Here is a 16,607-nt window from a genome sequence, read left to right on the forward strand (position 1 = left end):
CACCAAAAATAAATTAAGAAATAAATAAAAAAGACAGAGATGAAAAGTGCAGGATGAGGATGTGGAAATATATTTCATAATGAATTATATGCCAGTATTAAATCATGTTGATGCTTTGAAGGAACAACAACTGCAATGCAAATTAATATTAGGTTAGAAAATACAACACTGGCCTAATTTGACGTGGCGTCTGGTATAAGCCATGTCCACTTCCAGTGTTTTGAATACAGAGGCTGATAATGGCATCTCTGTGCACCTCTACTTCCTTCCCTGCCCTCAGCACACTTTCACACTCATTTTTTAGCTCTCTTTGGCCATAGTTGCACTTTGGTCATTGTGTACTCCCTGCTGGCATCGTCTTTGTCTATTAAATCTTGTCTTCTCTTATCACCCCTCATTCTCTCTGTTTTTTTTGGCAGTAGATAGCAATTACAGAGCTGGTGGCAGGGCGGGACCCTCCTCTGGGCATTTATCAGCTTATTTTACAAGGTAGATATAAAAGTTATGGATCAGCATCTCCTGCTTTCTGTCTCTCTCTCTTAAAGTTGCCTAAATGAAAAGTGATTGAATTTAGAGAGGGTGAGCAGGTGGCTCTGTTGTTTCTGTGGCTTCTCTGGCACTGTGCCCTGCAGTGTGAATGCCAGGAGAGAGTCTGTGTGTGTGTGAGTGTGTGTGCGTGCATGTGTCCGTGTGCGTGTGTGTAAATCTGTCTTGCTGCAAGCGGTGCACTGTTGCATAAAGCAGGTGGCCATTTGGAGCAGGAACCAGGAAAACAAAGTGCACTCATCCACGCAGAACACAACATCACCACCACCACCACCACCGTGTACCTGTGGCGACGTCCCTGACCAGCAGGGGTGCGTTCGTGGTGAGGGTGAAGCCATGTCCAGTGCTGCTGTCCAGGACCGGGTCTCTGGTGATCTGCAGCGTCAGCTTGGCCTGGAAGTTCTGATTGGACAGACTGTTGGAGCGTTGCGACCTCCCATCGCCTAGCAACCGCTCTCTGAGGAGGTCAAACAGAGTCACAGGTTATATGACAGGAGACTAAACACTGTGGTCAGTGAGAGATAAAATCAGGCAGATGAGGGTGGGACACAGGTCTCTGCTGTCAACTTTAATCACTTCGTACAGGAAATCTATTCTTTTGTTTTACAAGTCATTGACTTCTTCATTAGTTAATGGCTAAACATTAAAAAGTAGTTACAGTTGTGTTGCTGTAAGGATTCAACTTTCAATTCAACCAAATAATTCTTCGACTTTCATTCTAAAATTTAACAAAAATGTTTTAGGGTATGACATCAATTCACACAGCAACAACAATCTTCACTGATGGTTTTTACAGAGGCTTTAGGGCTGTAAATAAAGATTATTTTCATTAACAACTAGTTGACTATAGCCTGGAGAAAAAAAATATAAAATGTTCAATAGTTTCACTGCAATGCATTAAATGCAAACTGCCACGAAACAATACACCCTGACTCATGAACAGCCGTATCCCTTCATAATGGAGGGTGCTATGAGAGACATGCGAACAGCCATTCATTTAACAGGTGTGTTTTTCAGCTGCAGTGACCGTTTCCAAAATGCCAATATGTAGAGAGGATGGTGGCTGGTGGCTGATATATAATGCCAATATCAAAACAATGAAAAAAGACATAGAATTCCATTATTTATTGCACATTCAAATCTAACATATATGGTTATCTGAGCTGGTAACATGTTGTTTTAAAAAGTATTTTAATTAATTAATGAAATAGAAAAATACATTGGCTTATGCTTTCAGAGTGGGACTGATATTTAAGGGAGAGCAGGTTACAGTTTGTCAGAGCAACATCATTCAACTGCATTATTCCATACAAAATTAACATGATATATTTTATGTTAGCCAGTGACAGTTTTAGATTGGGTCTGCTGTCTTTAGAAAAGATGTTAGTGACGTTTAGGCAAACATTTACAGCAGAATGCATGGGAGTTATTAATTCTCACCACTTTCCCAAAACTCAAAAGGGTGACTGCAAACAGTTCCACAGCAGACACACTGACAAGCCTGCCGGCAAATGTGTCTGCAGACATTTTGTGTTTATCTGCCTCATGAGAACAGGCAATGGCTGATGCTGGTTATCTTAAAATGATAAAATAATTGGCTAATTAATCATCTGGCCTATCAATCAGTTAATCGCTACTAGGATTTTTTCCTTTGAACCAAAAAAAAACCAACCAGACCTTATGGTGTCACTATATGAAAAATCAGATGATCACCAAAGTCATAAGAATTAATTATCTAAGGAGCATGAAAGCAGGCCAAGTAGCTGTTACTGTATATATCTGTGACTGCTCTCATTCGTCCAGGTCATTGTAATTTCTAGAAAAGATTAAATCAAAGACAACTGGACTTGTTTATATATGTCTTTGAAGGCGTTTCGCCTCTCATCCAAGAAGCTTCATCAGGTCATGCGTGTCAGACAAGTCTGAGCTAGACCAGCTCAGCTTCTTGGATGAGAGGCGAAACGTCTTCAAAGACATATAAACCAGTCCAGTTGCCTTCGATTTAATATTTTCTCGAGACTGTTACTGTACACTTCTTCAAAAAATAGTCCCGTCAGCAGTCAGAGAGCATATAAACTGCTATACATCAGCAGCTGAAATGCACTCTGGGAACAGACAGTATATCTGTATATATTGTGTTTAAATCTCACAGTGACATCCTGCCCCTGAGGCCTGCTGTCCTGGTCAGCTGATTGTGACATTATGAGACTTTTTCCCAGGAATGACTAACAGGGAGCTCACTGGGCTTCCTCTCTGCACCGCCCGCTCCACCAAGAACGAGAAACCACTCAACAAGGGAATGAAGGGCTCTTGAAAGCATATTTGTGGTTCACTGTGGGGTGTGTTTGTGTGTGAGAGAGGGACAGTCAGGTTTGGAATATGTACTCAGCTATGTGTTATGAATCTGAATGTGTGGGTGTACAGAGGGGATGTGGTGTGTGGGTATGTTTACACCAAGTTAACAAATCAAGCTTAATGTTTCTCAGATTTTACTTTTTCTTACATTTCATAGGTTATTTTTTTCTCTTTTTAAAGGCACTTCTATCAAACAGTATAATAGTACAGTTTCTCAGATAAAATCAACCCATTTGTTCAGCTACCTTTTTTATTCTAGATGATATATACCTCACATCCCACACTTCTCCTCCACTATACAGTCTGGCAGCAGGCCCAGAAGTTGGATGATGTTGTTTTCTCTACCCTCTATTCCAAACTTGATTGTTTAGGGACTTTTTTTTTTTTTTACTATATACATTGTTTTATTTGTTATTGATGCAGTAGTTTGTGTGGGGTTGGCATTTTCTGCTACACTTGGCTGTGTGATGCCAACATTTTCTACTGCATACTCAGTTTTCACATCAACACCTTCTCCATTTTCTCTCTCAGTTTAGTTTAGTTTACTCAATTTATAAAAAAAAAAAAAACAGTGCGCAGTGACAGTGATCATTTACATGAACTGAAAACATGGTTGCACCAGATTTAGTGATACACTAATTTCCATCTGTAGTCCTACACATAACAAACAGATGCAACAAATAAAATAACATTAGTATTAACCAAAATACACTGGTTGTTAGCTACCTTGCTAAACCTGAAGTTATCCATTAACCATATTCACACAGTGGTCATTTTCCTCTGATGTAACACTCATGGTGGGAGGCTCAATAATAATTCATCAGATTTTCTACATTTACACAAATTGCAACCTGGCACAAAGTGGTAGGACATTTGAGTGTGACGTCAGAGTAAAATGGCCGTATTCACGTGCAAATATTTAAATATGCATTAAGTGGGGTGCACAAATCAGAGCAACATTTTTTCATTTAAACTTTTCACTTTGAAAACATTTTCTGAACTCTGAAGAAGATCTTTGCCCTGAGCTGTGACACTCTGTCATTCTGTACCTGCTTAGTGACTCTCGGGTGCGACGTATAATTGTTCCCACCACCTGCTGCACCCGACTGGCCCCCCGAGCCGGAGACCTACTCCTACATCGCTCCTTCTCCTCCATTTATCTAAAGAGACAAAGACAGAAAAGTGTATAAAAAAAACAGAGAGTGACATGGAAAGAAGATGAAAGGATTTGAAGGGAGAAAATAAGGCTTTATAGACTTTAGCTCTGTCTTGTTGGTCTGTGCGTTCAGCAGCACAACTGTGCTCCAGCTAAATTAGCATCTCGTCTGCTCTGTTTTTATATTCAGACCGTGTAGCCTGCCTTGAATACGATGAATAATCAGATATGTGAACAGAAAGCAAGACAGGCCGAGAGAGAAAAAGAGAGGGGCGGAGTGTCGTCAGCATGAACAACAACACATGTCACACACATTTGCCTAAATGACCTGATTCTCAACAACAACAACTGCACCATCACATAATAACAGATTCAAACAGAGTTTAACATAAATCTGCTACAATCTGCATGTTTGCTACAACTCTGCAGCTGTGCACTTTCTGCTTAGCCTGCCCTTTAAACAGGGGAGTGGTGGAGACATAATGAAGAATGGAGAGCTCAGTCGAGACTTAGGGAGGCAAAGCTGGTCAGCATTGAATCCTGACCAAATCTCAAGACTTACGACTGCCCTCAACTGTGTTTTGTTTCTGTCAGCCAATCAATGCGCTGGCACTGAGCTCGTAAAGCCTCTGATATTTCCGAGACAGGGGTTATTATCTATTGCTGCAAACATACTCTACAAGGGGTGCAGTTTTATACGTGCTCATGTGTCTTTCATGTCAGATGTAACAGCAACAAACATTTTAGATGGCAGATTTCAGTATATATATATATTTATTGAAGTAGCTGTGACATTACAGTAAATTAATATCCTGTGTGCTTTTGTGCTCAGCAAATATTGCTTTAGGGCTGCAAACTGTTCACAAAGCCCAAAGTGGCATCAAAGATATTCCATTTACTGTCATAAAGGAGTAAAGACACCAGAAAATATTCACATTTTTTCTGCAAAATTGACTTAAAACAATGACTCAGTTATCAAAAGAGTTGACAATTAATTCAATAGTTGACAACTAATCTATTAATTGACTAATTGTTGCAGCTTTCTATTGTTTTTGCTCTTGTCTTGTGATGTACTTCATCTGTTGTATTGGACTGTTTGACCTCACCAGGCAAAGAAAAGGGAGGGAAACTTTGGCAGGGACAGAAAGAATAGCAACTTAGGCCTGATCAATAATGGCTAACAATGATGAATGTGCTCCTGAAACCTAATGATCCATATCTTGGCCTGAACAGCCAGCTGCAGAGAGCTTAGTTTGATCAGCTTTGTGAAATATGGAGGAAGCCTCTGCAGGCCAAGACTTTTGTGACGGTCTTAATAAAAAGCACAAACAGTTTTCTGGCCATCTGCCGCACACTTATATGAGGCAAATTAAAACTCGTCTTTGTCCAGTACATGAGGAGGGGTAGAGTCATTACAGCGCAATTACCTCACTGTACTTTAACGTCTGAGTTATTGGGAAACAATGCACACTGCACTGTAATCAACAGAGGATGTTAAGCAGTGCTGCTGTGAGTAAAGTCACAAGATATTTCATGCTGAAAAAACTGTCATGATCTTTTCACATTTACATTATTGTGTGACCTCTACAACATCTACAACAGTTGTGACGATACACAATTGAGCAATTAACGTTTTGGACAGGAAGCCGTTAAGATCACAGCATTGCTGTTTTTAAGAAATTAAATATGTTAAGTTGGGATACTCTTATTGAATTTTCTCCTCTGAAACTCATCTGTTTGTTAGTATTTGTTGTTGAGTTTTCTGTACTTCACAGGCTCATCCTAAGCTCATTGGTGTACAGTTCATACGTGTCCTTATAGACCTTTTTTCTGTTGGTAAACATTATGAAGTTTTTTGCGGACGCAAAACAATTCCCTAAACACCTTAGCTAACACCGTGCTGCTATGTGATTGGAAGAATATATCAGCTATCTGCGACTGACTGAGTCCATCACCGGTTGGTTTTTATGGATGTTTTTTGTCATTTTATTTTGCATAATTTAATGGTCTGCACAAGCGACAGGCGCTGCTCTACGACGCACTCAGTGGCACAAGACACACCTGCTGAGCCGGAGGACAAGTGAGACGAAAACAGCCTGTGGAACAAGACTATTTTCACATCTAGTGGTGAATTAAGGATTTATTTTGACCAAACCATAGCTGGGGTTTCAGTTCATCTCTGTTGATGTGATCGCTGGTTGTAGGCCAGTGACGACGCGCTTCAGTCAGTAGTAATGCAGCGTAGGTCTGTCCTTTAAGAGGATTAGAGGCCCTTGTTCTGCACGGGCCGCACTGGTCAGGGTGTCACTTTAGCACCTCCCGCTTATCCGGATTGCGGCAGATTGACGTGGATGAAGAGGGATGAGTGAGGCTAGGTAGCTGACATCTGCACATGAGGAAGTGTTCGATCATTGAGAGAAACAGAAACCGACGTGTCAATCGGCATCATTTAGACGGTGAAACATGTTTGACTGCTGTGTGTGTGCTGTAGTTCCGCAATCAGTGCTGAGTCAGGTGGTGTTTTTTTGCTGTCATTCTCCTTCTTTCTCTCTTCTGTCTTTTATTTTCTCCTCTCTCTCTCTCTTACCCTCACTGTCCTTGCCGAGTCAGGTAGTCGTCTCAGATGACAGTCTCTCTCAGTCGCTCTCTCAGCAGCCATTTTTATATATATGCTCATCCTACGTACCTGATCAAGGGGTTTAGTACCCTCACTCTTTACACGTTATGTCCTTACTAAAGCAGATTATTAAGCAGGTGTACAGGCAAAAAAACACACATTAATTACTAGGGAGGTAGTTATAGAAGAAGAAGTCCGCAATATGATATTTGTCGTAATATTACATACAAAATATGTGAATTCTGCCACTAGGGATCTCTCTCACATTAAAACAAGAACAAAAGATGAAGTTTGATGACATCACAAAGTAGCATGGGATCATGGGAGTTGTTATCTTCACTTTTAAACAACCGCCATAGCTGCTGAAAATCTACCTGACATGACTCTGGCAGAAATAATGTTCATGGACAAGGTAACGTTAAAGTTTTATTCAAATTACGTTTAGTCACATGCAGCGTTTTCTTTCCTCAGTCTCTGATGTTTCCGGACATATCCCGTATTTTTCGGGTAGTTTTTCCCAGAAGTTATAGTGAATAGCAACTAGCTAACAACAGCTAGCAGGAAACACAGCCTGCCTCCCTTACCTTGAATAAATTATATATTTCTCTGAGTTTGAAGGTTGTTGGAAACATTTGGGATAATGTACATGTACAAGTCAACAAAGCTTTAAAAAAAAATAAAGTAAAATGACTGAAATGACTTGAAAAAATGTCTTTTTTTTGTCTTTTTCCTTTTAACTTAAAGTACTGCTTTCACTCTAGAGCTGCAATGATTAGTAAATTAATAGTAAAATACTAAATTAATTGCCAACTATTTTGATAATAAATCATTTCAAGTAATTTTTAAAGACAAAATTCTTTGACTTCAGCTTCTTAAATGTGAATATTTTCTGGTTTCTTTAGTCTTCTATGACCATTTGACATACAATGGACCAAACAACCAATCAGTTAATCAAGAAAATGACCAATAGATTAATCGATAATGAGAAAAACTGTTAGTTGCAGCCCTATTTCCTTCTTTAATAAAATAAAATATAATTAGCCAGCCATGACATAAGCATGTGCAAAAGCTGTCATGAATTGTCTCTGGTAAATGTAGAAACTGTTGAACAATGCAAAATAAAATCGACACAGCAGTCAGTAACAGTCCATTTATATAATAAAATAAAACAAAAAAAAAATAGTTATCATGTAATATTGCAGTAAATATTGTCACAGTCCGGTATTGAGACGTTTTTTATCGTGATATTCAATATATTGTTACATCCCTATTAATTTCATGTGGTAATCTTCTGGAAAAAGGCAGAAAAAGATTTGACTTGCTTTCTGTCTTCAGGAAATCAACACATTTAGAAGGTCCAATCTGGTGTGCATATTTTAAGATAGCAACACAATGTTCCACATTTTAACTAAAGACTGCAAGAGAGTGACTCACCGTGATGTGGCTTGTCTCTTCAGGACTCCAGAACACAAATACCCTCTCGCCCTCTGAGACATCAGCTCCGCGGCCCCTCCAGGATTGGCTGAAAAGAGGTGGAGGGGGGTCCTCGTGATCATCAGGGCCAATCCAAATCTGGTGCGGCCACCTGTGCAGAGCAGAGCAGTGCTATCAGGGAGACCTGTCAAATCCCATAAACAAGATCCATAACCACACGACGGTCGGCGGGTTTATAATTAGACTGAAGCGTGAAAGGAAGTCTGATTAAGTTGTATCAGCTGTATCTGCATTGGATTTTTTTAACCTACTTATAAGAAACAGAGCTACACTTCCAGCTGTTGATGTTTTCAGAGTGAACACGCAAAGTATGTCAAGCAGAGCAGATGTGAGTCCAAGCCAGTTATGTGGTTGTGGTTTTCTAAGAGGCCCCTCCTCTGGTCCCCAAGGCTCTTTCTCTCCCTCTCTGCCTTTTTTTTTCTCTCGCAGCCTCAAAAGCACATGGCGATGTAGAGACGAGGCACTCCATCTCCGTCTGGTTGTCTAAATTAAAATTTCATACCGCCCAGTTCAGTTAACAGTTCTTACTGGGGCGCGCTCTAAAAGCAAAGAGGACAGCCTGTGAGAGAAACGCTGCCAGGCAGACAGACATCTTGGCCAGTAATAAAAGAGGACAAGTCTTTCATATGAACATCAGGGCAGATATGGCTGAAACCTTAGCTGGCCTCTGGTTTGGGGCAGAAAAAACACACTTGGGGAATGCTTTGTTGTAAAAATCCTGGCTGCTGAATTAGGAGAGACACTGAGTAAACATTCTTGATCTCGTCTAAGGAAACCGCCTCATTTTGCACTTGAATGTTGATCTGTGAAGTAAACTCTCACCCTTTTATCTACAAGAGGGAGCAGAAATCAAGAAAATTGGTAGTCCCATCTGTGCAGCTCTTCCATCAGGCCCTGTGTCCTGCACACAGAGCTCTTTCACAAGGCCCATGTGTACCAGTGAAAAGGACCTAGACCCACACAGACTGCAGGGCACATGAATAATGCATGGGGCTAATGCAGCTAGCTAGGCCTACGACCGCCTCCTTCTGCCACTTTGCCAACACAGAGCGAGGAGAGACACACGGGAAAGACGTATGGGGGGGTTGCAGGGGTGAGAGAGAGGTGGGAGAGGGGAGGGTGGGCTCTGAGAGGGGCTGAGAAAAGGGGAAGAGAATTGGTCAAGGCAAAAGAAAGGAGAGAAAGGACAGGATATTGGAGTGGGGGGAGGAGAGGGGGAGAATTTTAAAGAGGGTGAAGAGGGCAGCGGCAATGAAACAAGCGAGTGAGGCTGCAGGAGGAGAAAAGAAGGAACAAAAGTATCTACAGTGAAGACATAAAAGGAGAAAAAACTGATCAATGCAGCATTTCTCCACCAACTGAGAGCACACAAAGCCAGGCGGCGGCAGACATTGATGTATGGTTGGCCACTAAATAAATAAATATATAAAACAGCATTGTTAGCATTTGTCACACTGTTTTTATTCTGCTTCTTTTCCTCTACCAGAGTATGGTGTCCTAAATGAAGAGATTGCATCCTTCTGTCTAATGATGTGACAGCATTTTCAACTGATCCAAGACAGTAAAGCCTGTGAGTCTGCGAGCTGGTGATGAGTCTGCTCCTAATCTGGCTCTGAATCAATAGTAATCGTGAATCCTGGACACTGTCGTGTCCTTTAAGTCCCCAAGCTGCCCTCACACAGCTCATCAGCAGGCTGTGCAGCCTGTCTGGCATTTTACCTTCTCACCCCTCCGCCAAATCTTCACCGTACACGGAGAATATTTGTCTCAATCCCTCTGTTTCGATGTCAGACAATGCCCCCTCCTCCTCTTCTGTCTCTCTCTGCTCATTTTCCCACACAATGTCTCTCTGTCTCAGAGAAAACAGTCAGTTATTCAATCCTGTCGCCTGCTTTGAGCACACATGCAGTTCATGGAAGTACTCTTCTCCTCAGGGGTGGAGAGGTGACGATGAACTGGCAGCTTCTGTGCAGCCAGCTGGAGAGAAAACAGACCAATTAGCACTACCGGGCCAGACCGGGCCACGGCAGGTCACACCAACCTGGACAGGGCCCAGGGAAGCTGCATTAGGATACAGGAAGAGGGATGGAGAAAATTCCCAAACACTAGAGCCTGAGCAATACTGGATTTTTAAGGCTGATGAAGAAATTCTGAAGTCTGTATATTGGCTGATATTAAAACGATCCTTCAAATGTGGTTATCAAACCAAAGACATTTAAATGGAGGTGGGATATTAAACAGTTAGAATATGGCAGGTAGAATATGCAGGGTTTGTCAGCTACTGTTTGTAAACGAGATAAAGTAGATAAAATAAAGAGATAAAGTACAAAATAGAAAACAGATGTCTGTTTCAAATGATATAACGTCAGTAGAGGGCACCGCTCAGAGTCATAAGTTAACCCAAAGAGAAGAAGAGCAGTCAAAAGTTTTTGACAACAACATACATGGCAATGTTGGTGCAGAAATGTTGCCCATTTGCCCATGACTACTGCCCCCACGTCTAATGTTGGTACTGCTCCATTTCGTCCATGTCTGTACGCTTTCAGAAAATACAGGGCATAATACAATCCATAAATATATATAATTCAATGCAGAAATACAGGCTAAATGAAGACAGAATTCAAACAGAAGGCTCCATCTGTATCCATATCTAACATAGAGCATAAATGAAGACAGTACAAGAAGAGGGCGGAGTCTCTGGATGCAGGCACCGCTACACACTTCTGGTGAGTCATGGGTGATGACTGGGAAGGATTATTTTTATTTATGTGTATGTGTTGTTTTTATTGGGGGGGAAATCATAGTCTGCTTTCAATAATAAATCTTGTTCTGCAAACTTTACATCAGGTCACTAGAAAAGTAAGCATTCACTTATTATATATTATTTTAATAATTATAAACAACTACACATAAAAACACAAACAGAACAAAAATAGCTCTATATTATATTTGAATTAAGAAAAAGGATGAAATATATATATATATATCTATAAAATAAAAAAATTTGCACTTTTTTCTTTAAAAAAAATGAAAGACATGGTCAGTGAATGACTGAGTGATTTAACGTTTTAAATTGGCACATATCGGAAAACTCGGCTGTGATATCAGGCCGATAATATCGGCCAAGTGATGTAACTGTCTGGCTCTACCAAAAACAGCTGCAGTTCTGCTTAATAACATAATCCAAGCTAATGGATATGACAATCTGACTGACAGGGTGAATGTCTCAAACATACTTAAATTCTTGTCAGTCACCTGTTCACACTAATAAATGAAGACTGGACTCAGCACTAGGGCACTCTGTTAATGCAGTTACACACACACACACACACACACACACACACACACACACACACACACATACACACAGACACATCTCACAGGCCTTAATATGATAAACAAGTGGAGCGTTACACAATTGGTAACCAGACTCTAGCAGAAGCTTTGCTCACTGAACGAACAACACCTTTTATTTAGAAAGGACCAGTTGGCTGCTATTGACATCTTGTTCCCAATCTGTGTCCCCCTCACATACGCACACACACACACACACACGCACACAAACACACACACACTCCAACTGGATACGACACACCGGACACAGCTGCATCACATGAGGCTCAGGGGTTGGTTCACCAACTCCAACAATTCATTTCGGCTCACAGTCGCTGCCAACAAAGTTGGACAGGGAGCTCAGCAAACACTCAGTCCAACAGCAGCACACTTGGCAGAAAATATTGTTTGTGTGTGGATATCTGGATGACTTGAGGTGAGAGTGATTTAGGTTTATGGGAGGCAGCTGGATCGCCTCAGATTTCACAAATGCAAAGTTGTAAATGTGAGGAACAACAAGTAGAGCAGACGGTAAATACTCCAAAGATTCGTTTTCATCTTGCAAAAGGCTGTAGATGAAAGAAATACAGATGATACACTATGCCTTCAATTCAGGGATTGAACCTCACTAGAAGTAACATTTAAATAAATGTCTAGAGGCTTCAAACTAAAAATATCTACTACATACATACAGGTTTTGGAGCCTCCAGCCATCCAGATTACTTTCTTTCATCTCAACTTATTTCAGCAAGACAATGCTGAGACGTATTCTGCACGTTACAGCAATGTAGGTTCATAATAAAATACTTTGGGTACTAGACTGACCTGCCAGCAGTCCAAACCTGTCTCCCACTGAAAAGGTTGGTGCATTATGAAGTGCAAAATACAACAACAGAGACCCCGGGCTGTTGCACACCTTAAGTCATATATCAAGAAAGAATTAGGAAGAATTTTACTTTCAAAACTTCAACAATAAATGTCCTCAGGTCCAAAACACTTACTGAGTGTTGTTCAAAGAAAAGGTGATGTATCACAGTGGTAAACGCCCCTGTCCTAATTTTTTTGGAATGTGTTGCAGACAACAAATTCAGAATCACTGTATATTTACAAAAAAACAATAAACTTTATTACTTTTAAGATTAAATAATAATATGTCTTCGTATTGTATTCAGTTGAATATATGTCAAAAAGTAGCTACAAATCATTGGAATCTGTTTTGGAATTGAGGTGGTAATAAAGTCCCAGTAAAGTCATTTCAGTGTGTGGTGGTTAATTTTGATCCTTACCTAAGATGTTCCTGTGAAATACCAGCAACTGATCACAAGAACTGACTGTGTCGGGGGAATCCTGTTCACTTTTAGATGCTTTTCTTCTGCTGAGAGGATCAGTGTGTAGAACTCAAAATGGATCATGATGGAAATCATTTCAACTCAAATTAATAATGTTTTTTGAAGGGGGATCAGTCATGTAGTCATAAATGATTATTAAGTCGTTATATGTTATTTTTAGCCGCAGCAGCAGCAGCATGGCTGTATGGATGTCATGGTCTGTCACTCGGCTGGTTGGTCCACCAGTTTGAAATATCTCAACAACCATTGGATGGGTTGTCATGAAATTTGTTTGATAGTTTTCATCCTGGAAATTCCTTTTGTGTTTTCTATAACTGTCAGACCAACACAACAACAAAGACATTACAGTTAAAGACAGACATCAAACAGCATTATTCACTGCTACAACATCAGTACAAAGACATGCAAATGACATATCACACAAGGATTCATTTAACAGAGCACAGCTCTGTTATTCCTCGTACCTTCATCCTGATGGTAACTCTTCACCTCATCACCACAGAGACAATATGTTACATCACGAGGATTGCCCAGATGAAGTCTAATAGTTGTAATAATCACCAGAAGGTAAAATGTTTCACTTATCCAGTAAAATATCTTAACATCTAATAGATGGATTGACACAAAATTGGGACATTCATGGTTGCCAGAGGACAAATCCTAAAGAGAGATCCCCTCACATTACCTCTAACACCACCAGCAGGTTGAAATTTGTGTTTTTAGTAAAATGTCTCAACAACTAGGCCTATCAGATGTTTGTTAATTTAGCATGATCACCTGCATTTGTGGACTGAAGTGCTACTGTGCTGAATCAAATGCGATGGAGTTTTGTAAAATTAGAGTTTCCTTTTAGGCTCAGCGTTTTGACACTTCAAAGGTGTACGGTAGGGTTACTGTTGTTGTGATGTGGCATCTGGGTGATGGGTTGGCTGAGACTAGCATCCCACTGAGGATTCATGTTGCTATCCAAGTATGCTGAGTTTGTACTTAACTTGTTATCAGGGTCAAATTTTAATAAACAACTTTTCTAACTAAGCCAGATCACTGTGTGGACAGACCCACCTAGGCTTGATACAGTAAGCTGAGGTATGTGGCAGTGGTTCATGCTATGTACTTCTCCTCATAAAAATTGAATATCAAAATAACTGAATCACTTAAAGGATCAGTGTGTAAGATTTAGTTGCATCACCTTGTCCCAGCTTCACCTTCTAAGCATGTAGGAGAGCATACAGTGGCCATGAAACTCACGAACTGTCAAAACATGGCAGTGCAACATGGCAGACTCCATGAAAGAGGAACCGCCCCCCTTTGTAGATATAAACATCTCATTCTAAGGTAACAAAAACACAAAGATTCTTATTTTCAGGACAATAAACATTAATGAAAACATACTTATGTCAATTTCTGCCATATTCTGCCAGTAAATCCCCATAAATCATAAACACTGGCCCTCTAAGTGCACCGAAGACATAATAGAAAAACACGTGATCACAGTCAACTGTCACACAGTAACTTGGAGTCTTGTTGATGGTTGTGTCTGTTGTTTTCTGCTGGTTACTTCTGTTACCTGTCTTCCAGACATAATCTCCTGTTTTTCATTCAGCCTGTCAGCTCATTCCATTAGCATTATGAAGACAGGGCTCACCGTGCGGCGCTCATTTCATTTCCCCTTTGATCAGCGACCTGGCAAGGCTTGAGTTCCCCAGCGCACTATTAAATAATGGGTCTTTTGAAGATTAATAGTGCACTGCTGCATTGTGTTACAGATCTCTATCAATGGTTCTGATGGTTCCGGAGAGAGACAGACAGCAAGACAGACTGGGAGAGAAGAGAGGAAGATCTTGATGTCTGAGGAAAGTCTTTGGAAGTTAGACGGTGATAGATGTTACAAGTCTGGAAGACTGTCTGCCACTTCTTCTGTTGCTGTCTGAGCCAATTTCCTTCAACTCGGTGATCCTTCAAAAATGCCACAATACCGGGCTTATCTTTAAGTAAAAGTAATAGGAGGGCAGCCGGTAAGTCAGCAGCTCCAACAGGCCTCTGTGCTCTGGAATAATTCTTACATACAGCTACAGTACCACTTCAATATTTCATATCACAGCAGAGAATAAAAGAGGACAAACCTGGTTATATAGAGCTGATGATTTTCATACTCTTAATGTTTTACTGTATGTTCACAAATAGAATTGGCCTACATTACGGCACCACTGCCAGTCAACTGTGCTGTCACCATGGAGCTGTCACATCAATGAGGTCACGTCTCCTTTGTCGTCTGCAGGAGCAACACTGGTGCAGTTTGAGGGGAAAACACACATTTATGGCCCCACCTTTGTTCCAGTATCCATCTGGACTGTCCATCAGGGGGTTGGGGAAAAAACAGTCTTTGGATACACTGGAATTCTCTCACTTTGTGCATGATTAATCAGTGCACAAAAGTCAATAACTGGAAATTTAAAACCCAATTCTCGACATTATGATCACCTCTAACCAATCTGTAAGACCGGGCTGACGGTGAAACGAGGTGGACGTGAACATGTGTGTCATGTTCACGCTCTAAACGAGGCTACTCCTTCCGTTTTGGTGAGGATGTCTGAGCGTGAGCAGCAGCAGATGGATACAATATGACCGGCACCCACTAGCTTAAAAAATTTGGCATGTATGAATTTGAAAGAAAAGATGGACAGGAGTGACACTGTAGCTAAGTTGTGTCTTACTAAACTGATTATGGATCATTATAAATTACAGCAATGATTAGTTGATTAATCGACTAGTCATACTAAAGAAAATTAGTTACCAACTATTTTGATAATCGATCAATTGTTTCAGTCATTTTTTAAGCAACAATGTCAAACATTTTCTGGTTCCAGCTCCTAACACTAAATTCTTTATAAAAATCTCTCATATTAGTAGAGAACAAAAAGAGCAATAAACTTGTGTATTATTGTGGATTATATGCTATCATGTTTTTGTTAATATTAAAGAAGGACTCATGCACATTATCACAACTAATAATTACTACATAGTTTAAATGTTTTGTTCTGTCAGTTGGACAACAGACACAATTTGACAATAACACATGGGGCTGTGGGAAACTGTGATGCGCATTTTTCACAATTTTATAGACATTTTGTAGACTAAATAATCAAAAGATGAAAAAGAAAGAAAAGCGTTAGATTAATTGATAAGGAAAATAATTATTAGGTGCAGCCATTTGACAAATATGTTATGTTTAAAAGTTTGTGACGACATCATAGCCCTCTGAATCGAATTGTGAGGTACCAAGACAAGTCCACCCCTACTGTCCATCCATCCATCCATCCATCCATCCATCCATCCATCCACTACCATTATCACACACCAATGCAACTCCTGACCTGAATTAACAGAAGTCATTTACAAAGAAAGACCAATATTGATTGATCAACAGCTTCCAGCAGTATGTGCAACAATATGAATCACATTCCTTAACACCTTCAGTTATCGATTATTCTAATGATCAGCTGGTCAGGGAGGCACTGGGCTGCTGGAGCAGCAAACACCAGCCCAGCAACACAGCATGCCCTGGAGACATGGAGCTAAGACTGAAGAGGAGGAGAGGGGGAGAGGATGGCTGACTGGCTGGCTGCAGTAAGTGGGCCAGAGGAGCAGTCAGCAGGGCAGATCCAGGCTAATGCAGCCAGGCATCAAGTCTTTCCTGATGTGCAAGTTCTGCCCGTCGTGCTTCTCCTCTGGCAGACTGACCTCGGAGCAGCAGCAA

The 16,607-nt window shown here is 40.6% G+C and overlaps 1 protein-coding gene across 2 annotated transcripts in view; it reads right to left on the reverse strand.

Moving 5' to 3' along the window:
* The window catches only part of frmpd1b (FERM and PDZ domain containing 1b), a 39,123-nt gene that overhangs the window by 19,118 nt on the left and 3,398 nt on the right, over positions 1 to 16,607 (reverse strand). For both annotated transcript variants that reach the window (XM_084719247.1, XM_084719246.1), the window contains exons 2-4: positions 8,109 to 8,259; positions 3,951 to 4,061; positions 831 to 1,003 (exon numbers count right to left, since the gene is read on the reverse strand). In XM_084719247.1, the coding sequence (XP_084575373.1) occupies positions 831 to 1,003; positions 3,951 to 4,057 (280 nt within the window). In that variant the 5' untranslated portion in view covers positions 4,058 to 4,061; positions 8,109 to 8,259. The remainder of the gene's footprint in view (positions 1 to 830; positions 1,004 to 3,950; positions 4,062 to 8,108; positions 8,260 to 16,607) is intronic.

This window comes from Lutjanus erythropterus, chromosome 5 (genome assembly GCF_056507025.1).
Source record: "Lutjanus erythropterus isolate fLutEry1 chromosome 5, fLutEry1.hap2, whole genome shotgun sequence".
Taxonomy (NCBI): Eukaryota; Metazoa; Chordata; class Actinopteri; order Lutjaniformes; family Lutjanidae; genus Lutjanus; species Lutjanus erythropterus.